The 22,070-nt window shown below is 49.5% G+C and overlaps 1 protein-coding gene across 1 annotated transcript in view; it reads right to left on the bottom strand.

Moving 5' to 3' along the window:
* PITPNA (phosphatidylinositol transfer protein alpha) overlaps nt 1-21,299 on the bottom strand; it is a 41,653-nt gene extending 20,354 nt beyond the window's left edge. The window contains exons 1-7 of the mRNA XM_049636739.1: nt 21,026-21,299; nt 17,288-17,318; nt 12,333-12,478; nt 7,946-8,037; nt 3,837-3,844; nt 2,706-2,780; nt 261-344 (exon numbers count right to left, since the gene is read on the bottom strand). Of these exons, the coding sequence (XP_049492696.1) occupies nt 261-344; nt 2,706-2,780; nt 3,837-3,844; nt 7,946-8,037; nt 12,333-12,478; nt 17,288-17,318; nt 21,026-21,045 (456 nt within the window). The 5' untranslated portion in view covers nt 21,046-21,299. The remainder of the gene's footprint in view (nt 1-260; nt 345-2,705; nt 2,781-3,836; nt 3,845-7,945; nt 8,038-12,332; nt 12,479-17,287; nt 17,319-21,025) is intronic.
* Between the last annotated feature and the right edge of the window lie 771 nt (nt 21,300-22,070).

Below are 22,070 nucleotides of genomic sequence, written 5' to 3' on the forward strand. Positions count from 1 at the left end.
AAATTATCCTCAGCACCTACACTGTCCGGTGATAATTCCCAGAGGCTAAACAGGACACATACATCTGGGCCACTATCTTCCTGGTGGAATCCCCCAGTCAAGACAGGAGAATTCTTAACACTACTTTACAAAAATAAACAATAGCTGAGACAGAACTTCCCTTTGAGCCAAGTTGGGTATGGTTCCCTGCTTTCTCTGACACTTGGAAGTAAGTCATTTCTGCACCTCAAAGGCCGCCCACGTCGCTAACCAGTTCCTACCTTGCTAAGTACTTGGCTTCGATCTGCAATGTCTATATATATGACTTCCACGTGTTTCCAGGCCTCAGGCTCCAGTTTGTGCACCTGTAGGAACAAGGACCACTGTGTAGGTTTTGTCAACTACAAAGCACCCTTTAGTCAGAATGAACACCTAGGGGGCGCCTGGGTGGCTCAGTTGGTTAAGCGTCCATCCGACTTCGGCTCAGGCCGTGATCTCCCAGTTCATGGGTTCAAGCCCCGCATCGGGCTCTGTGCTGACAGCTCAGAGCCTGGAGCTTGCTTCGGATTCTGTGTCTCCTTCTCTCTCTGTTCCTCCCCTGCTCATGCTCTGTCTCTCTCTCTCTCTCTCTCAAAAATAAATAAATATTACAACAGAATGAACACCTAGGAACAGCTATTCCTGTAGTCATCGATGTGCAATTCCTACAGTAAGGAATTATAGACAAAATTATCCAAAGGAACAAGAGAAGGATTTTAAGTAGATATACAAGAGAGAAGTAACACTCTGATTTCAGCAGGCCAGAACACTCAGGGCTACTTACAGCACTAACATTATTTCTGTATGTTCCCCTTTATAAAGACTACAAACACTTGTGGACATGTTCCCTGTTTAGCCATATACTATCTTTTTTTTTTAATGCTTATTTATTTTTGAGAGAGAGAGAGAGAATGAGAAGGAGAGGGGCAGAAAGAGAGGGAGAGGGAGAGGGAGAGAGAGAGGGAGGGAATCCCAAGCAGGCTCCACGCTACCAGCACAGAGCCTGATGTAGGGCTCAAACTCAAAACTTACAAATCATGAGATCATGACCTGAGCCAAAATCAAGAGTCGGACGCTTAACTAACTGAGTCACCCAAGTGCCCCTATACTGCTTACTTTGACGCTTTTAAAAAACTTTCTCTTGCTTATCTTCCAGTCCCCTCCTGAGTAACACCACCACCACCAGGTTCTATGCACAAACATCCATGTAGAGAGATTTTTCTTTTAACAAAAAATGGTAACACAAATACACAGTTTTGCATCATGCTTTTTTTCACTGAACAGTCTACCTTGAAGACTGTTCTCTATTGTTTTTTTTTAAGTTTTTGTGTGAACATGTTTTATTTTTTAAAAATATTTATTTTATTTTGAGAGAGAGAAAGAGCACGTACAAGCAGGGGGGAGGGGGGAAGGAGAGGGAGAGGGAGAGGGAGAGAGAGAGAGAGAGAAAAAGAGAGAGAAGAGACAGAGAATTCCAAGCAGACTCCACACTGTCAGCACAGAGCACGATGCGGGGCTTGAATTCACAAACTGTGAGACATGACCTGAGCCGAAATCAAGAGTCAGATGCTTAACCGACTGAGCCACCCAGATGCCACCCCACCTTTTTAAAAAATGTTTATTTACTTATTTTGTGAGAGAGAGAACAAGCAAGGGAGGGAGGGAGAGAGGAAGAGGGAGAGGGAGGGAGAGAGAGAGAGAGAGAGAGAGGAGAGAGAATATTCTTTTATCTTTTAAATATTTATTTGGAGAGAGAGGGAGAGGGACAACATATGAGCAGGGGAGGGGCAGAGAAAGAACTCCAAGCAGGCTCCAAGCTGTCAGCGCAGAGCCCGATGCAGGGCTCGATCTCACAAACCGAAAGATCACAACCTGAGCCCAAATCAAGAGTCAGCTGCTTAACCAAATTAGCCACCCAGGCGCCCCTATAATCTTTGTGGTTTAAAAATACAATTCCTCGGGGCGCCTGGGTGGCGCAGTCGGTTAAGCGTCCGACTTCAGCCAGGTCACGATCTCGCGGTCCGTGAGTTCGAGCCCCGCGTCGGGCTCTGGGCTGATGGCCCGGAGCCTGGAGCCTGTTTCCGATTCTGTGTCTCCCTCTCTCTCTGCCCCTCCCCCGTTCATGCTCTGTCTCTCTCTGTCCCAAAAATAAATAAAAAATGTTGAAAAAAAAAAAAAACAATTCCTCTGTGCCAAGCGTTGCATTTTAGACCAATCTCAGCTGTACGAGAAGGCCCTATAAGGAGTCTTGGAGGGGCGCCTGGGTGGCTCAGTCAGTTAAGCGTCTGACTTCGGCTCAGGTCATGACCTCATGGTTCGTGAGTTTGAGCCCTGCATCAGGCTCTGTGCTGACAATTCGGAGCCTGGAGCCTGCTTTGGATTCTGTGTCTCCCTCTCTCTCTGCCCTTCCCCCACTTGTGCTCTCTCTTTCCCTCTCTCTGACTCAAAAAATAAAAGAAAAACATTTAAAAAAGAAAAAAAAAAAAAGAAAAAAGGAGTCTTGGAGATCATGTTTGGCAAATGAGAGCAATCCCATGCTGGTAGAAAGGGTCTAGGTACAGGCTGTTGCCTTCATGGCCAGGGAAGATGGGACCACGGGGAAGGCAGTGAAGGAGAAGCTCTGGGCAGAACCTCAAACGCCACTCTGCAGCCTGCAAGTCCTTGGGCTCTTGGGAAGTGCTACTTACATTCTCCTGGGTGCCAAGATCTGGTTTGTGCCAGGTTTCAATTTTAATCAGAAAGTCTTCTTTCATGTATTCATTCTGGAAGGGGGAAAACACCTTACGGTCACCAGCCTCAAAGGTGGAGAGTAACTATCTCCCATTACTGCTCGCAGGCGGTTGAGAGACTCCAGCTTGTCTTACAGTAACAGCCAACTTGACGAGGCGCCCACAACATGCTAGGGGCGTGTTATCTTGTTCACTCCTTATCCCAGTCCGCAAGGGCTGTAGTACTATCACCCTCGTTTTACAGACGAGGAAAGTGAAATTCAAAGCGGGGAGGTGACTTGCCCAAGGCCACGGGGACACTGACAGAGCTGGGCCTTAAAACCACATTGGTCTGACTTCAAAATCCACGTAATTAACAACTCGGTCATCCTGCTTTAAGCACAGGGTGCCAACGGTTAATGTGAGAAGGAATATTCCTAACCAACCAAATGTTCACCGGCGCCCCATCCGCCAGCCAGACTTTTGCCGAGGCCTGAAGTTCTCTTCTCAGCAAATGAACCCTTGGTGCTTCCTCCCTTGATGCTGTTTAAAACATGGTGCCACTTGGAGGAGGCACGCATTAACCCCGAACTCCTCAGCGGGCATGAGGTGGGCAGAAGCCGCCTCCACCGAGCAGCAGGGACGGACACCCGGATGTGGTGTCCAAGGGTGAAGAGAAGGGGTGATGACGGGGGGGTGGACGTGGAAAAGACACCCCGTTGCCTTCACAATTTTGCCAACAGGCAGTGCCGCCTGGGGTCCACAGGTGCGCACGTGGGAAAGCCACGCTCAGTCAGCTGAACTGAGGTTTCGTAAACCCTGAGAAGGCATGACGTGGGGAGGGCGGGAGAGAGCCTCGGGTCATCCTGTACACGTGAGACCCGTGGTCCTAACTGCCGGACCTACAAAGCCACATGCCAATGCAGCTTACGGCAAGAGGCCACTTTGCCAATTAACAAATTCCTCATTAGGAGCGAAAGGATTAAGCCTCAACAGCACCATGTCTCCTGACAGAGAGGAACACCCAGGAACCGCCAGTGTAGTGATATTTTAATTTCCTCTTTTCTTATAAATCATCTGCAATTCCACTCCCCCCTCGGAAATTCTTACCGTAATAACTGCTCCAAGGCAAGGACATGGAAAGAAGAGAGAAAAAGATTAATGAGGATCAATAAATATCTGCCCCTCACCCCCAGGGACCACGGTAGTAAAAAGTTCTCCACTCCCTGGGGCTTATGCCATGGTCACCCTTCAAGCCCCGTGAGTGCATCTGGCGCTTCAAATGTACCAACCCTCAAGGTTCACTCATACAAAAGTCCCAAAAGACCAAATCTGGAATGGATTCTTCCCAGCTGCGCAAGGAAAGGGGCCAGCTCTGAGGAGCTGAAGCCCCCTGAGACCCAGCACTCTGCCATCAGAGCGTCACCTCCCACCGCCTCCCGGGGCACAGAGGGCGCTTGCGGCCAGACACTGTCTGTCGGCCTTCTGCAAGCTTCCTGTCACTGTAACCAAATCTCGCGCCCTCTATACTCCTGCTCATTGTAATGAGACCCCTTCGGAGAGCACGCATCAATTATTTACCAGAGAAAATGGCTGCAGCTCTAATGTCACTGGGGAACAAACTAGCTCTCCTCCTGACAACAGCCCAGGTCACTGTGTACCCTCTGAATTTAGGAGCTATCTCAGGTTCTGATGGAGGTCACACGGCCATATTGGACAGCTTATGGGGCTAACAGTCAAACTCCATAACTCCAAAACTGAAACTGAGGTTACCCCTGAGATTAAAATGAGGAAACGCTGAAATATAACAGAGAAGGCCCACCTTGTATAGAAACAATCCAAGAGACTACTGGTAATTTCCCGGAGTCCGACGAAAGATACTTGCAAGAAAGCACCCGGTTAAGATTATTAACTACATGGCCTGTCCTGTTATCAGCTTGAAGGAAATCGGTTCACAAAAAAGGAAATGATAGGTATGATATCCACTGAGCGGGAGGCCAAAGAGGCCCGTTTGGCAGAAATTCTCCCGTGTTATACCGGAGGCAGTAATTCCAGGGCACATCTAGTCAGCCCGTCTCTACAGTGGAGACAGCGGTGTCAGCCGGGACTGGTTTGACGACACGAGCCACTAAGGTTCTCCAACTAACCACCTGATCCTGAATCCGTGTACTCCAAGCAATGTTCTAGTAGCCAAGCCTCCGTGGGGACAGAATATGCTCATCAATGGACACGAGAGTCCAATCACTTAAGCAAATGGACATTTCTACCGCGTGTTGGCGTACTGGGTAAGCGCTGGTTTCCCATGTAGAGGGGTCCCCAAGGAAAGAACACTCTAGTCAGCAAACAGGAATACCAGGTGTCATTAGTTAATTCTGTATTTCAATACAACTTAATATATCAGCATTTGGGGTTCTCATGCGTTAGTCTTTCTGAGACCCTGAGAAAAGGATCCACTCAGTTCTGACAAACTAGGTTACTGAACCTATGAGGGTGATGACCCTCCCTGGCCTTTAATGTCAACTCAGGTGACCAAACAAGCTCCCCCAATCTTCTCTAGTCCTCCCTGTCCCTCCAAACACCTCTGCATTCAGAACAGACCCTTTTCTTCAAACCGCAACGCTAGCTACACTGGAAGAGTCTCGGGAAGCCCTTTGCAGTTGGGAAATGCGGCTCTCCAAATAAGACTTATCAGGTACTTTAAAACCATGGCTTACCGAGACCGCGTTCAGGCCCGGGTTAAGGTTAGAGGGAGAGGCAAGAGGAAAAACATTTATTTCCCTCTTCCTACTTTCAATCACAGGCCAAGTCCCCTCTTACCCCCTCCTTATCAGCAACAGGAGGAAAGAAACAGAGAGAAACAAGGTCAGAGGACGGAAAGAGCGGACAGTGAAGAGAGCATCACAAATCCGTTTTCATTCCACTCAGAGCAGGGGTAGAGCCTTCTAAAAGACACCCTATGCTCCTTTATCCATTCTCACCTCAAACTTTACTTCAGCCAGGCTAAGGGGTTTGAACTATTGATCTTTCTCCCACCAGAGGGAACTGGCCAGTATTTCTGGCTCCTTATTTCTATCTCTGAATTTCAAAAAACAATGTCTAACTAAGCAGATCTAAGATTCAACATATTCGTTCCGTATGATGGAGAGTTCTGGCTATGAGACCAGCACCCACTGAGGAAACCAACCTTACTCCCCTAACTCCCTGCTTCTCCTCTTCATGGAATATTTAGAAATTACATTCTTCTTCTTCTTCTTCTTTTTTTTTTTGCTAAGGATCAGGACAATATGTGAACGGACACTTGGCATCTAGAAAAATGCCCGTGTCAGCTGTAGCACACTCTCCCCAGAATTACTCAGAGGACAGAGGCGTCTCTGAGTCAACACAAGCTCTGTACGCAGAACACTGACCCAGGCATGAAAGAGTCCACATTATCTGTTTATCACTTTTATGCCATGTTGGTTAAGGTTTTTATGATGCACGCTCCATGCAATTCTCTTGGACATAAAGAAAATTCACCTTTGACCCTAGGCCAGACACACCCAGCCACAGTGGGCAGTGTCTTTTAAGAAAGTGTGTGCATGCCTCTTTTCCAAGAATTTAACAATTTTATGCCCTGCACTGTTTAGGGAGTTGTGGTATTTGCACTGTCAGCTACTGCAATAAAACTCTAAGTGTTACACATCCCGGGTTCTACCGAAGATTGTCCATCGCCTGAAACAAAGTTCTTGAACCTCCGTAGGGCCACTGAGGGTTGGAGAGAGCAATGACTCTGTGCTCTAGCCTTTAGTCACTCCCAAAGTCCACAGGATAAGGACTCCATGGGTGGAACATCCTCATCAGATACAATCTTTAGGGTGTGCCGGGTTCCAACAAATGAGACAGGTGTTAACTCTACACGTAAGTAGAGGCTGGCAGGAGGGCCCCACAGCCAGACTGTCTATGCCAACAAATGCAGGTTGGCCAGGGGAAAGGCCACTCAACTAACTCACAGTCAAATTCCAGGGGACCTCTAAGGACACCCCCCACCCCCTGCCAAGATTTGGATCAGTACTGGCTTCGGTCCTCCAAGAGTTCTACTCTTAAAGAGCCTTCAAGACCTAAGAATCCTAAAATGCTAAGAGTCTGAATTACTCAAAAGGAATCCCAGAATGTCTAGAAGAGAAAGTTCTCTGTGGAGGTTCAAGTCTTTCCTTTCCAGAAACTCCAGATAGCCAAGATTAAGACAATAATTCCACCCCTACTCATACCTTGAATACAGAATATGCTGATTTTGTGTAAGCCTTCAATTCAGGGCTCTTAGCAGTAACCACCTTCCCTCCTTGTCTCCTTACTCCCCAGATCTGGCATGTATATTCTATGTGATATATATATATATATATATATATATATATATATATATATAAAAAATATATATAATAGAAACACTCTATATAATACACACACACACACACAGACTTGACCCTCCCCCAGGGCAAGAAGGTCACCTTATAGGTCCTTTCCTACGACTGCCGCCCTCAAGAGTTCCTCAGACTCAAAGCTGCTTTTCAAGCCAAACCCAAATATGTTATATTTAACTGGAAATTTCAGTGTCTAACAATAAGGGAGTGGTTTAAAAAGATCACAGTACCCTCACAGAATAAAATACTATTCAGACATTACGAATTTAAAAAACAGTAGACTACATAGTGATAGGGAAAATGTTCTGAGTAAAAAATGAACAATTTAACAATTAGTACGATTTGATCTAAAATTTGTCTTTAAAATGTGTCTGGAGATGTGCATGTAAGCATTAAAAAGAGGATTAGATACAAAGACACTACACTGTTAACATGACTATCTAGAAATGGAAGAATCGTGGGTGATTATTTTCCTCTGTTTGGATGTATGTTCCACGATTTAAACAGAGAGCATTACTTCTGCAATCAGTAAAAACCATCATAATTATTATACCATCCCAACCAAGGCGGGCTGGTTCTATGCCATCCAGGCCGTGACTCCTTGGTGGTTCCCACCCAGCTGGCTGCCAAACTGTACTAGACAGCACAGACGCTCACCACCGGCCCGGAGGGAGTCCCCAGACTCATCTTTTCACTGGCTTAATCTGGCAAATGAAGGTATGACCCCAAACCCTAATTCACTGCCACCCCTGGGCCTACCTGACCACACCCTCGGTCCACCTTGGGGCTCAAACTCCAGCTTCTGGCCAGGTCTGCACTTACCAGTTCTGCAGTAAGGGTAGGCATTCCATGCCTTTTCATGTATATTCAGGGCTCCCTCTGGGGCTAGCATTCGAACAAACGTGGGCACTTTGCTGTGGTAAGAAAAAGGGATTGTGAAGAAAAACGGAGAGGAGAAAAGACAGTGGGCTTTTATATCACATTCTTCAGGCCACAGCTTCTTCAGTGGGGTTGACAAGCAAATTTCCACGAGACAAGCAGGTTACTCTTGTGTGTGAGAGGCCACCTGTCAGAGCCTGATGCCCAGGCTCGGCTGGCTACTAACATCTACCCACTACTCGCCCCAGTACCTCACCACCCATCAGAACAGGACAGCAGGTGGGACCCTGGGCTACCTGCCATGGCTTGGCAGTCCTTACATTATCATTACCCATATTTTTTAGCTCACCAGGCCCAGGGCATTATACTACACCCTGCAAGGATGTGATAACTCCAAGAGTTCACCCGTCTAGGCTTATGGGCCAGCGTGACTGACAGGCTGATGAACTTGGAATATGGGATCCAAGATAATCTGATCTGCTTCGTCAGTTCTGGGAGGCCAGAAGGGCCTCAGGGCCATCTGACTCCCAGGACAAAATATTTCATCAATTCATTTTATCTCAGGTTACAGAACAGCAGGTACAGTATGAGCCCATTTTTGTTTGTTTGCCTGTTTGTTTTTAAAGGTGCATACGTTCCTCTGCCTTCATTTTTAGCTGGTAATCCATGTAGTCTTTAGAGGCCCCAACGATCTCATCAGCTTTAGAGCCTGGGCCTAAGACAAAAGAGCTAAGTCCAGCAGAGAGCTGATTCAGGCACTCAGCAACCCTCTGAGAGTCATTCACTCACCGACACACTCATTCAGGGAAATACTCCTGTGTGCCAGGCACCAGGACACATACAGAAATCACACAGACATGGCTCCTGACTTCATGGAGCTTACGTGCGAGCAGGGAGTCCAGCAAACCAGGCAGAGGACGGCACTGTATGTGTATATGCCATAACGGGTGAGCCCAGGGCTCTGGGGGGACAGAGCGTGGGGAGAACACAGTGTGGGAGGGACCGTGGGACATGGGGTGGGACATGGGGAGGCTCCTCAGAGAAAATAAGAATTACATGAACACAGAATAGAGTGAGTAGGACTGAGCTAGAAAGGTCAGAAGTGAGGTTAGAAAAGGTAGGAGAAAGAGAAGATTGGAGTAGCTGGTATAAGGTATGAGGCAGGAAATATAAGAAAACATGATGGGGTGCCTGGGTGGCTCAGTCAGTTGAGCGGCCGACTTTGGCTCAGGTCATGATCCCACGGTTCATGAGTTCGAGCCCCACGTCAGGCCCTGTGCTGACAGCTCAGAGTCTGGAGCCTGCTTGGGATTCTCTGTTTCCCTCTCTCTCTGCCCCTCCCCAACTCATGCTCTGTCTCTGTCTCTTCAAAAATAAATAAACATGAAAAAGAAAAGAAAAGAAAAGATGCAAAATCTGATCATAAAAGATCTTGTAAGTTACATCAAGGAGTATGGACTTTATCCATACTTTCGGGCATAGGGAAGCCATCCAGAACTTTTTTTTTTTTTTTTTTAATATTTATTTATTTATTTATTTTTTGGAGAGCACAAGCAGGGGAGGGACAGAGAGAGGGAGACAGAGGATCCAAAGTGGGCTCTGTGCTGACAGGTTAACAACAGTGAGCCCAATATGGGGCTCGAACTCACAATCTGTGAGATCATGACCTGAGCCAAAGTTGGACGCTCAACCAACTGAGCCACCTAGGTGTCCCCATCCAGAGCTTTTAAGCTGGGGAGCAACAGATCTATCTTTGGACAGAACACTGGAAGCAGAGAAATGGAAAGCAGGGAGAACAGTTAGGAGGCGCTGTAGTAAGAGATGATGATGGCTGGCAAGAGATGATGGAAGGCAATGGAAATGCTGGAGGTACTAAGGAGATGGAGTCAAAAGGACATGATGTGATATGAGGGACGAGGAAGAAGGTAGTGGGCAGCCCATATTTCTGACCAGGGCAACCAGACGGCTGACAGGAAGGCTTTGATCCTCATGAGGGAAGGTGGTCACGGGATTCAGCACTGTTGGTTTCCATCTGGTTTTTGCAGTTGAAGTTAAGTCAAGAGTGGTGGTGGCAGCCCAAAGTTTACCCCCTCTCTTTTAAGGAAGAGAGTAAGACGTGTCCCACCCTCCACATGTGCAGATCTCCCCTCTGACACTTTGGTTGGACCAACTGAGTCGTAAGACACCAGCTGGTCTCTTCTCCCAACCTCACTCTCTCTGCAAAGTCCTCTTTAGGAAAACACAGAGACGCTATGGGGAAGGCATATCCTGAGTCTTATCCTAACCAACGGCGAATGTCTCAGTAAGGACTGGTTGGCAGTCAACTGAGTAGGGATGGAAGACGACGAAGAGGAGACATGGAGGAGAAAGAAGACAACGGCAAGGAAATGGGACCGTGGCGAGATTTCCCCACTTTACAGTGTTGCTCTCTTCCTGGTTCCAGCACTCACAAAATCCTGGACCGCTCTGGGCTAGCACTTTTACATCTCCAGAGCATCAGACTACATTAAGTCAGGGATTTCACCAGACGAAAATGAAATTGATTTCATGTCTGGTCAGTTCAGCGACTGGAAATGAAGATTCCGGTTTACGTTTCATGGCAATGTAAATGTACTTATTGCCACTGAACTTAAAAATGGTGAATTTTGTGTTTTGTGTATTTTACCACAGTTAAAAAACATAGATTTGGGGGGAAAAAAGGCATAGATAAGATTTATTTTTTCCAGTACTGGATAGTTTCTAAAACTAGCTTTGTTCAACTTCCATTCAAGCTGGTGTATGTTTACCATGGCTTTCAGTGCCCTTTGGGTCAGCTTAGAGTTTACTGAAATATGACTGTTTACTGAAATATATGATTCAGCAAATCTATGTGATTTGCTATGGATTTTGGTATACAAATAAGACTCACTTTTATTTTTATTTATTTTTTTAATGTTCATTTAGTTTTGAGAGACAGACAGACAGCATGTAAGCTGGGGAGGGGCAGACAGAGGGGAGACCCAGAATCAGAAGCAGGCTCCAAGCTCTGAGCTGTCAGCACAAATTTGGACGTGGGGCTCAAACCCATGCACTGTGAGATCATGACCTGAGCTAAGTCTGGCGCTTAACCCACTGAGCCACCCAGGCACCCCTCAGACTCACGTTTACTTATGCCTTTGGGGCACCTGGGTGGCTCAGTCGGTTAAGCGTCCGACTTCGGCTCAGGTCATGATCTCACAGTGCGTGGGTTCGAGCCCTGCTTCGGGCTCTGTGCTGACAGCTCAGAGCCTGGAGCCTGTTTCGGATTCTGGGTTTCCCTCTCTCTGCCCCTCCCCAGCTCACACTCTGTCTGTCTCTCTCTCTCTCTCTCTCTCTCTCTCTCTCAAAAATAAGTAAACATTAAAAAAAATTTCTTTTAGGGGCGCCTGGGTGGCTCAGTCAGTTGAGCATCCGACTTCGGCTCAGGTCACGATCTCGCAGTCTGTGAGTTCGAGCCCCGCGTCAGGCTCTGGGCTGATGGCTCAGAGCCTGGAGCCTGCTTTGGATTCTGTGTCTCCCTCTCTCTCTGCCCCTCCCCTGTTCACGCTCTGTCTCTCTCTGTCTCAAAAATAAATAAATGTTAAAAAAAGAAAAAAAAATTTCTTTTAATTAAATATGTATGCCTTTGATCCAAAAAGAGGTGCTTCAAGTTCTCTAGTAACCAATTCCCCAATATCAGAATTTAAAATACTACCTGCCCCCAATTTCACTTTTAGGAGCATGTACTATAGATTTATACACATAAGTGCAGCAAAAGATCTGTGTAACATCTGGGAAGGATGACTGTCCGTCCAGCAGGGGAGGACTGGTGAAGCAGACTATAGCACATCTGTATGACCTAACACTGTGCTCTCTAAAAGAACAGGGTTGAATATGCTGACAGCCAAAGACAGCTATGATATGACAAGTAACAAAAGCTCCGAGTCCATATCTGTACGTATAGTTCGATCCCATGGATGAGAGAACAATAAAGGAAATGGAACACCCATACACACACACACACACACACACACACACACACACACACCCCTATACTCACAGACCATGGAACAGCCTCCAAGAAACTAAACACTACCACCTCTAGGGACGAGGAACCTGGCGGGGAAAGTATTAAAAAAAAAAAAAAATCTAAAAAATAAATTTAAAATAAACTAAAAAAACCTTTAAATGAGCAAAGAAGTGTCCTTTACACCCACTCCCACAGGTGAAGCAACCCGCGTAACCAGCCGAGAACCCGGAACAAAACCCCAGCGATCCACTATCTCTGTTTCGATCCCTGACTGCCTCCCGGCCCTGCTGCTCGGCCACATACCTCTGTAGGTGGTAGATCTTGTGTGTGTACTGGCCTTTCTCGCCATCCTTCTCGTAGGGCTCGTTCACCAGCACCTCCACGCCTTCACCACCACCCGTTTCGTTTTTACTGGCCTCGGCCACAGAATACAGCTGCCCTACTTGGTACTAGAGCAACAGAGAGACAGGAGTCATTGTCAGTGCAGAGTCTTCTCGACAGGCGCACAGAGTCCAGTTGCCAGGAACTGTCCAGTGAGATCACTCTGGGATTCCCCTGCATCCAGGACCTCATTCTGCAGTTCCACTGGGACCTTGCCCAAATCCACCCACAGCGACTAAGAACGCTGCTCCGTGGCCTCTCTTTAGCTATCAGATGTGTTTCGTTTCATCCTTCCATTTTCCCATCTTCCAGCAAGGCTGAAGGAGCCAGGTAAATATACTTAACTTCACACCACTATCCAGGAACCAGATTACAGAGTCCAAGGCAGCTTCTTCCCTGAACCTGCCTCTGGTATTAAGACCCTAAAACCAGATCTGGGTCGGCCGCTAGAATCTCTTCACCCCATTCATTCAAACAGATCCTAACACAGGACTTCTTGTCAAAGAAAGTTGCCCCAGTGCTCTGAGAAGTCCACAACCTCCGCTGTAAACTGACTCATCTACCTGTTTTTTCTCCAGTGTCGGGCAGCTCGTCACCCTGCCAGCAGCTCAGAGAACAGTTTTACAGGCGACCAAACCTCCTGATGCTTTCCAGATTCCTGGTAGCGCTGGGGCAAGTGGCCTGCTTCCCATACTGGATGACAGAGATTCCGACCCCACGGTGTGTGCCTTTACTAGATGGCAAGAACCTGGTTTTCCTTTATTTGGTCATCTGCCACCCTATCAAGTCACCAGTCAAGGTTACCGGCCTCCTCTGACCCCCTCAGGACAACCCAGTGTTATGGCCAGTGACCTGGGCATTGCCCAGACCTGGCCCTTCTGCAACCTTCTGAGTGAAGCTGTTTGGAGGGAAAAATAAGGCAAAAAGAATGAATGGCAGTAGTTAATGCAGGAAGTTATGTCTATACCGGAGGATGCATTTTCCCTCTTACTGCCAGTGCCACCAGGAACAACTATTCAGGGAGGATGAGAAAAAAAGGTACGTAATCACACTGCAGGTATAAAGGTTTTCCTCACCCTCTACGTTGCTCCCCAGACTCCTTTTACACCCAGGAGAGATAGACAAGGGGTTCCCTCCCTTCGAGATTAAAAGAGAGAGGCTGCGTCTCTGAGCAGCTGCCACTTAACCCACTCCCTGCAACAGCAAGGAGCAGAGGCAGCTTCCAGGGCTACTTCCCCTCAAACTTGGAAGCCCGCTCTACCAGGCAGCTTCAGAATGAAGCACTGCAGGGAAATTTCTGGGCAGAGTCTGGGGGAGGCAGCACACTAGGACAAACGGCTAGAGGCCTAACTTCCAAAGTAAAAACCCAGTATAAAATGCCAAAGAAAGGCCCAAGCAAGTGATCAAGGCTCAGTTAATCCCATAGAGAGAAACATCTGGGACAGAGCCAGTCACCTTGACCTTGCTAATCCTGAACAACATCAGTGCTGCCTCAGTGCCCCCGTGGAACACCAAGCTGTCTCTGTGCCTTTCCAAGTCCACCCCCTCAAGTGGGTCCGGGTTGGGCTAAAACAGGGGTTCCTAAGAAGGAGCATTAATTGTTTCAGAGAAGAGTCATAGTAACATCTAACCACTGACTCAGCAATCCTGAAGGACAGGCTGAAGAAAGGGCCTGGTGGAGGGGACAGGGCTGGTGGCTGGTGGCGCTGCTTGGGGAGGTGCCCCCACGCAGACACTAATCCCCTTCATTTGGTTCCTCATCAGATACAGGAACCAGAGGGCAGGCTCTAAGAGGATCAGTCTGTTGGGCCGGCATCTTCCCCCTTTAATCTCTCTTGATATTCTGATCCTTTAATCCCAATGAGACAAGTGAAGGCCGTTCTGTTAATCCAAAGGGGTTAAGTAAGACTGGCCTTCAGAAGCTACAAGTGAGGGACACTTTTCATGCCAGAGGGTTCCCTTTGGCAAAGTGGCGCCACACCTTCGGAAAGTGGAAAGCAGCCACACTCAGATGGGGGTGGGGGTGGCGGGCAGACCATTAAATCAGATAAAAAACCCTTATCCATCTGAGGAGTCCAGCCTCCTCAGGCCTAGGACAATGAGGCCTGCCCTTGTCCCAAAGAACTAAGACACTCAGCTAAGAAAAACAGACTCTACCACTTAGGCAACCTGGGAGTGGGAGCCCAGGAACATGCAGTGGGTGGGCCTGAAACACTGACAGGCAATATTATCATGAAAAACAGCACAGCTGTTGGCCCCATCCACGTGACTGTGTCAGGCCAGGTACCACAGGCGGATGGTAACATGCATTTCTGGAAATGGGAAGTAAAACAGCCCTGCCCACAGGGAAGAGGGTGGGCCTATCTAAGCCAGGAACCACCAGTGGACACACCCTTGTCAAACATCCAGGGCTTTCTCCGCAGAAGGCCTAGAAACCCTGTGCAGTGTTAACCCAAAGGCTCTGGCCAGATAGAAACTAATTCTGCCCCAAAATATTGATTCACACCATCAGGATCGTTATAAAGACATGGCCTTCTCTTTTCTCCTTCTTCTCTTCCCCAACCTACAACAGAAAGCCCCGAGGAAGGGTGCCTGGCTGGCTCAGTCACAAGAGCATGCAATTCTTGATCCTGAGGCCTTGAGTTAAGCTCCACGTTGGCTATACAGATCACTTACATAAATAAATAAACTTTAAAAAAAAAAAAGGAAAGAAAGCCACGAGGGCCTCAAATCAAGGCCTCCAATTAGGAAATAAATCCAACAGTCATATGATGCTGGGCTGTTCCCATGGGAACCAAGAGTCATGATGGGTCTATTGATAAAGACTGAAAAGGTTGATCATTACTTGTTTCTTCTTTGGCTTCCCCATTCAAGATTTTCTGATCTCTGGAACTAAGGTTTAAGCCATCAGAAAAGCAGCTCCAGGGTGCCTGCTGGCTCAGATGGTGGAGCAAGGGATTCTTGATCTTGGGGTTATAAGTTCAAGACCCACACTAGGGCCACAGAGGTTACTTAAAAACAAAAAATCTTAGAGAAGCAGCACCTGCTTCACCCTACCCAAGCCATGTACTTGCTTTCTCATCAGTGGTTTCTAGCTAAGAAAAGGCTGACCATTCCCAGGCGGACAGATGAATCCTTAGCAGAGCTTACTTCCCAAGCTTCTGCTTAGACTTTAGGCTCTGTTCAACCTGCCCCATCACTTCCTCAGTGCTGAAAAAAAAAAAAAAATCACAAGCTAAAAACTGCCAATTGCAGATGATCTCCAGGTGAGTTCCTCTTTCCCTCCACTCCTGGCCCCATCCTAAGTCACCTCCAGCCTTGCTGCAGAGTAGCCAATAGGTGCTCCTGAACAGTGCTGGCTCTCCCGGGTTGGCCACACTTCTCACAAATATTCCCATCCTTGTTCTATCAAGATACTCCCTGTGAAAAGACCCATTTTACCCCTAAATGCTACACTGAGGTACTCCGGAGTTCCTGGGGGACATCTTCCTGACGGGGGTGGGGGGGGGGGTGGGATCATCCTGTACAGCAAAGAGAGGGTTACTGGACTCCCAAGAGCTGAGTTTCAGGGTAAGGGACAGGCCGAGCCTTCCTGCTTGGCCTCCTGATTTGGAAAATCATCACTTTTATTTTTCACAAAGACGGCAAAGCCCCCAAGGAGGTGGGTTAACAGGAGCCCCCCAAGCCCAACACCTGTCAGCCTAAGCACAGGGTTCCCAGGCCCCAAGTACACGTCAGGTGCTTCCAGGGATAGGAGCATCTATCCTTTCCATGCCCTTTGCCCTGCATCCCCAGTCTGGTTTCTCTCAAGCTCCTTTCCTAGAGCTCCCAGAGCATGTTCGAGGACCACCTCTGGCTCCCACCCCCAGGTCTCCACAGCTCTTATCAGATTACAGCCCACCACTGGAGACGATCCTCTAGGGGGCCGATGGCTACCCACCCCCTTTGGGTCCAAGAAGCTTGGATATCTGTCTCATCTAAAGTGTGCTGCAGGCTCTGTTGGCCTGATTTCATTTTTCAAAGGTCCATTTCATATTTGGAACAGAGTGTAAGTTATCACAGGAGCTTCATGCTGACACCACAGGAAAGACAGTGACTGAGGGCACCGCGCTGGCTGACACACTTCACCCAAACTGGAGCCTGGCTAGAAGCTGGGGGGTGCAAAGACCAGGCTGCAACAGGAGAAGACAGTGGAGGAGATTCAAAGAAAGGATGGAACAAGGGAGGCTCTATGACAGTTTTCTGCTGTCCAAGACACGATTCTGAGTCAGCATGGCCTATGAACCTTCTTGGGGCAAGTCCTGCCAGATCCCCATACACAGGGACGTTGGGCCTAAAACCATAAAAGGACAGAGGGCAAGCCAAGCCCATTTGTTATTCCTTGCCCTCCGTAAAAGGGTTCGGGGCCTTGGTCTTCCCAGCGGTCACCTAGAGCATGGCTAGGGAGGGCCTTGGAGATTTCCTGCCCTACTGGTTTGTTGCACAACCAGACAGAGGGCCGTGCACGCTTCCCAGTCAAGTGCTGGAGGGCCCAGAAATCCCCTCACACACTCAGTCCCCTCAATAAGATGTCCCCCAACAGGCACAGTCTTAGCAGGTAAACGGGGCTGGTTTAGTCTCTATCCAAAGTCTCCGTTCAAAGTTACCTAGCATGCCGACAGCTTGAGGCAGGTTGCAGATATACAAAATAGGTGCCCTCCTTCGACTAAAGGTGCCACTAGGAAAATTCTCATCAGATACTGAGTATCTCTAAGTTAGAACAACCATGAAAACCACACCAAGAGTGTGGGCCACTTGTAGCCCAACGTAGCTAATGGTCGCAGGCAATTATATGAATAAAAAGAAACTATGAATAAAAAGGAAAAAAAAAAACTTACCTCATCTACAGACACAGGCAGGATGACTCGGCTACAAGAGAGGGAAAACAGTATCAACTTCAGGCCTGAATGCTACCCAAGGCCATTACAGCACCACTGTAGAACAGTCTTAAATGTTCTGTTGCACATGGCATATGCTCACTGCCGAAAACCCAGCAGAGAATGGCCCCCTGAGTGCTATGAGGCAGGATCGTCTGTGCCCTTCAGCCCCAACTTAGAACCTGTGATTCAGTGCAAGCCTGTCCCCCTACGGGCTACTTCGCAGGCCTCTGACTCACATTTGGAGCTGTCTTCTTCTCCCTTTCCCCCACTGATATCTTTCCCAGCCAAACGAGGACCCCCCCCTCCCCACCCCCGCAAACTCTGAAGCCAAGATGAGGAGTCAGACCTGAAGACTCGGGCCCTGGGGATTTCATCTCTACGGGCCCAACGTCCTGACGATGGCCCTCAAGGTAGAAAGCTAGGAAGGGACCAAGCTCCTTCAAAGCTTAATCACCCCAAGAGCACACACCAACCATCTCTGCTCTGAGGCAGGATATTGCAATACAAGCTACTATCACAAAGTCACCAAGAGAGGACACTCGACTTGTGTCTTAAACTCCAGAAGCTGTCCAAAGGCACCCCAATTGACAGTTTCCTTTTACTTCTTCTCCTTCTTAACGACCACTGATTGTTGGAGGTGCCAACAAGCCATGCCCAACAAGTCATGCCCAGCCAGGTCGCACACCCGTCAGCATTCCACAGAGGTGCGAGGGCTAGTGGCAGAGCAACAGCCAAGCCCCAGCTGAAAGCTGCGAGGTCAGAGAGGTGAGACCAAAACACTTGGTTGTATTCATACAAACGAGGCCCGCTCCCGAGCTCAGGTTCTCAGTGCCCAGACCCCAGTTGGAACGCCCTGGAGCCTCCTGCACCTCGCACGCTTGGCGAAGCGTGAGCTGCTATGTTCTCCTTCCTAGGCAGTGCTTCCGACAACTGGGATCTGTGCTCCCGACAACTGGGATCTGTGCTCCAGGCTGCTAAACAGTCCGCTCACTATTTTCCAAATCCACAAAGGTCCCCCAGGTAGCAAGAAGCACACAGGGGTCTGAGAAAAACATCACACTGAAGGCAAGGTGCGGGGCAGAAAAGGAGCAGGAAAAACAAAAGGGGCTTCAAGTGCTTACTGCCTGCTAACCCCCTCCTCCAGAATGACTCAAATAACACAAATCCTGCAGGTTACTGGATGCTGCCGCGAATGCCCTCCTCCCATTAGAGAAAGCCGACAGCGCAGAAAAATACTTTCAACGTGGAGGCCACAATTTCTGCACCCTTGGAAGAAACTTCCTAGAAAACAATACGCCTTTTATCTGCAAGAACAGCAGTAAGAATCACATCCAAGAATTTGCAGAAATCAAATCCAGGAGAATCCTGTTAGAGGAAGTGTCAGAAAAATCACCAGGGAAACCGCCAGACCCTGGGTAGGCACCAAGTCTCCCCCAGCTCCTGACGGGATGCTCTGAGGCTGCCTTACGTGACAGCCGCACACCCGGACGTCTCTCCCTGGCTCCTCAGGAGCAAAACCACTTTAGCAGCAATTGGGTGCAATTCCAAAGGATAGGGCCACAGGGGCAGTGCTGGGCTGAGACTGGAGCTGTGCTCACTTCAGTGTGACCTTCACTTCCACCCTTCCCAGAGCTGCAGCACTGCAGCCACGGCCAAGTGTCTCGGATGCCCCCCACCTCGGCCCCTGACCCAGGACGCACACACTCGCCGGAGCACATGCGGGGCACAAGTCAGGCCGGAAGGAAACGCAGATGCCAGGCAGGCTCTGCAGCCCCGGCACCTTGGACCTTTCCCTGGTAGGCTTCAAGGGTAGAAGAACAAAGACTGGGGAGGAAGGCCCTTTCTTCAAAACTCACTCAGATCTCTTCTGAAGGTCCCTTCCCTGCCTGACCTTCTTCACAAAACTACAGGTTTCTACAGACTCTGGAATTCACTTGGGAAGAGATAAAAAGACCAGGAGAATGGGATGGGATGGGAAAAGCCTGTTTTCTGGACGGTCGAGGTTAAAAGCCAAAGTGCACCATGCTCTCCTCCCATTGGTATCCCAAGGTTCTTCCTCCTCACCATACCAAGCTCCAAGCTCTGGCTGGATCAACATCAGACTGGATGTCAAGAACTAGAGGTGGAGGGGCTCCAAAAAATGCTGTTCAGATGAGGTGTCCAGCTGGGACGACAGCTTGGGTCTCTGCTCCCTTTGTTAACCAAAGCGCCACACTATGTCCTAAATGTCCTAAACACCTCCAAGGAGCAAGCCATATGGGATGGGGCAAAGTGCTTTCAATGACAGAATGGAAGCAGCCCTCTGCACACCTGCCTGGCTACCAACTGAGTTCCACCAGTTGCTCTCTATGGGGACATCTCCCCCTTCTGGATTTCCTGGGCTTCTGACCCAATGCTGCCCACCCACCCTCTTCTCCAGGGAATCACAGTTTCACCGTAAATTCTGCACACACACATTCAATCTCTCCTCTTTGGGGGCAGGGAGGAAGTCCTCAAATGTTTACTTGGAACCATGAGCTTCAGTGATGGGTCATCTAGTGTTTGAAAGATTTAGCCATCTACACATCCCCACCTGTCATCCAATCCCCTGGATTTCAGGAGCAAGCCTTCTGCCTGCAACACCTACCAGAAGTCACTAGTTTTCCACCCCAGTCACTAGTTGAGAACTCCTTCACCCTTCACTGTCTTTCCTCAAGTAATGGCTTTATGGGAACCTCCTTAATTTCTCAAAGCAATTTCCCTCTTTGCACCAAGACTGAGACTGCCCTAGAGACAGGCTGCCCCTGCCCCCTAACCCCTACTCCAATACGTTTATTTATTACATACATTCACAAACCTACTCCCTCTCCAAACTGTCCTCTACCGGGGTAACATCCCAGCCCTCTCCAGCACTATAACCCCCACAAACCAGCTCCTCCCCAATATTTTCTGGATGCCTTCCCCAAGTGTCCCCCAAGTCCCAAGCAAACATCCTAAGCTTCTTTCCAAGTACCTCCTCCCCTGCACCTACCACTTAGGCACCATGTCACGCCACCAGTGCCCTCTGCAATCTTCTTAGACCCTTCCTCTGTCACCCAAGCCTGGCCCTAACTCCCTGCACCTTTCCCTGTGTGCACTTCCTTACAATCCTCCCCATGCCTAAGGCGGCCACTCCTCATACTCCAGGTCCCCCTCACGCTCCTCTCCACCATCTCGGCTCCATTCCTGAAGCTGTCTTAACTGTTCCTCAGCCCCTGAAGCCTACTCCTCCTTCTCCCGCCAGTCCCCGCGGCCACTCCTGTAGTTCTGGCGGGCCCCTTCGTCCCTCTGCCCCCACTGTAGGGCCACCACGCATCTCCATCCCCTCAAGCCCCTCCTCATGCCCTGCTGGCTCTCGCTGTCCCCTTGACCCCATCTCTGGCCCTGTCCAGCCCTCATTGTCCCTTTGGCCTCTTCTCTCAGGCCTATTCGGCCCTCACTGTCCCTCAGGCCCCACCTCAGGAGCTGTCCGTATCTCTCTATCCCCGTTGGCCCCACCTCAGGCCCTTTCCGGCCCTCACGGTCCCCTCAGCCCCTGCTGGGCCGCCCAACAGCCCATCCATTGCTCCCCATCCCCGTCCGGTCGCTGCATCCACTCCGCCAAGCCATCAGGCTCCCTGGTCGTCATCCCCGACTTTCCCTTCCTCCCCGCTTCCGCACGGCGCGCCGGACACTCACTACTCCTTGAGCAGCACCATGTCGCTCCGCAGCTCGGCGGCTGCCCGCTGCCCGCCCGGCCTCCCGCCCGCTTCCCGGCGGCCGCTCTCCCCGTGGCCCGGCCCGGCCCTGCTGCCTGCGCGCCTTCGTCGTGGTCTGCTCCGTCCCCGCCGCTCTCGCTGCGGTCGCCGCGCCGGCTTCTGCCGCCCCGGCCTTGCCGCCTCCCGCGCCGCTGCCGACGCCGCCCGGAGCTCCGGTTCCGCAGCGCCGCGCGGGGGCGGGGCGTCTCTGCAGCAACCAGAGCGTCACACGCAGCGGTGCGCGCTGACCTCAGCGCGAAGGCGGAGCCTTCTCGGGCCCGCCCCCTCCATCCTTAAGTGGGCCTCGGCGTCTGCGTCCTCTTCCGAGGTGGGCCCCCAGCGGGGGTCAAGAGCTCCCCGCCGCCCGCCCAGAGCAGTAGGCGAAGCGGACATCAAGGTGTCGCGTGGGGACCTAGGTGTGACTGTTTTGCACCTGTACGTTTGGCCCCCCTCAGCGGGGTGGGTTGAGATCAAGGAAACAGTTGTGCCAAGAAAATATTAAAAATAGCCAAATTTACATGCAACTGCTGTTCCAAGTGCTTGACTCCTCACAACAACTCTACCGGAAAAAGTTACCATTACTGTCCGCATTTACAGGTGAGGAGGAGGAGGAGGCAGAGGCTAAAGGAATTGCTCAAAAGTGAATGAATGACTTGTTCAAGTGCATAGAGAGCATGTGATGGAGATTTTCACCTAACAGTCTTAGTGTGATGTCATTCATCCAATAAGTGTTTGCAGAGTACCTGCTGTGTGCCAAAACCTGTGCTTTTTTTTGAGAGAATGAACCGAGCAGAAATGAGAAAAGGCCCGTGAATAGTGAAACACAAGCTTGATGGGATTACACTGGAGGTACAGTCCTCAAAATTTTCCTGGAAGAAGAGGGTTTGTTTGTTTGTTTTTTCACTTTGTTTTTAAGATTTTTTTTTTTTTTTTGTATCTATATAAAGGAATCTCCACACCCAACGTGGGGCTCAAACTCACGACCC

This window comes from Panthera uncia, chromosome E1 (assembly GCF_023721935.1).
Source record: "Panthera uncia isolate 11264 chromosome E1, Puncia_PCG_1.0, whole genome shotgun sequence".
In the NCBI taxonomy this organism is placed as follows: domain Eukaryota; kingdom Metazoa; phylum Chordata; class Mammalia; order Carnivora; family Felidae; genus Panthera; species Panthera uncia.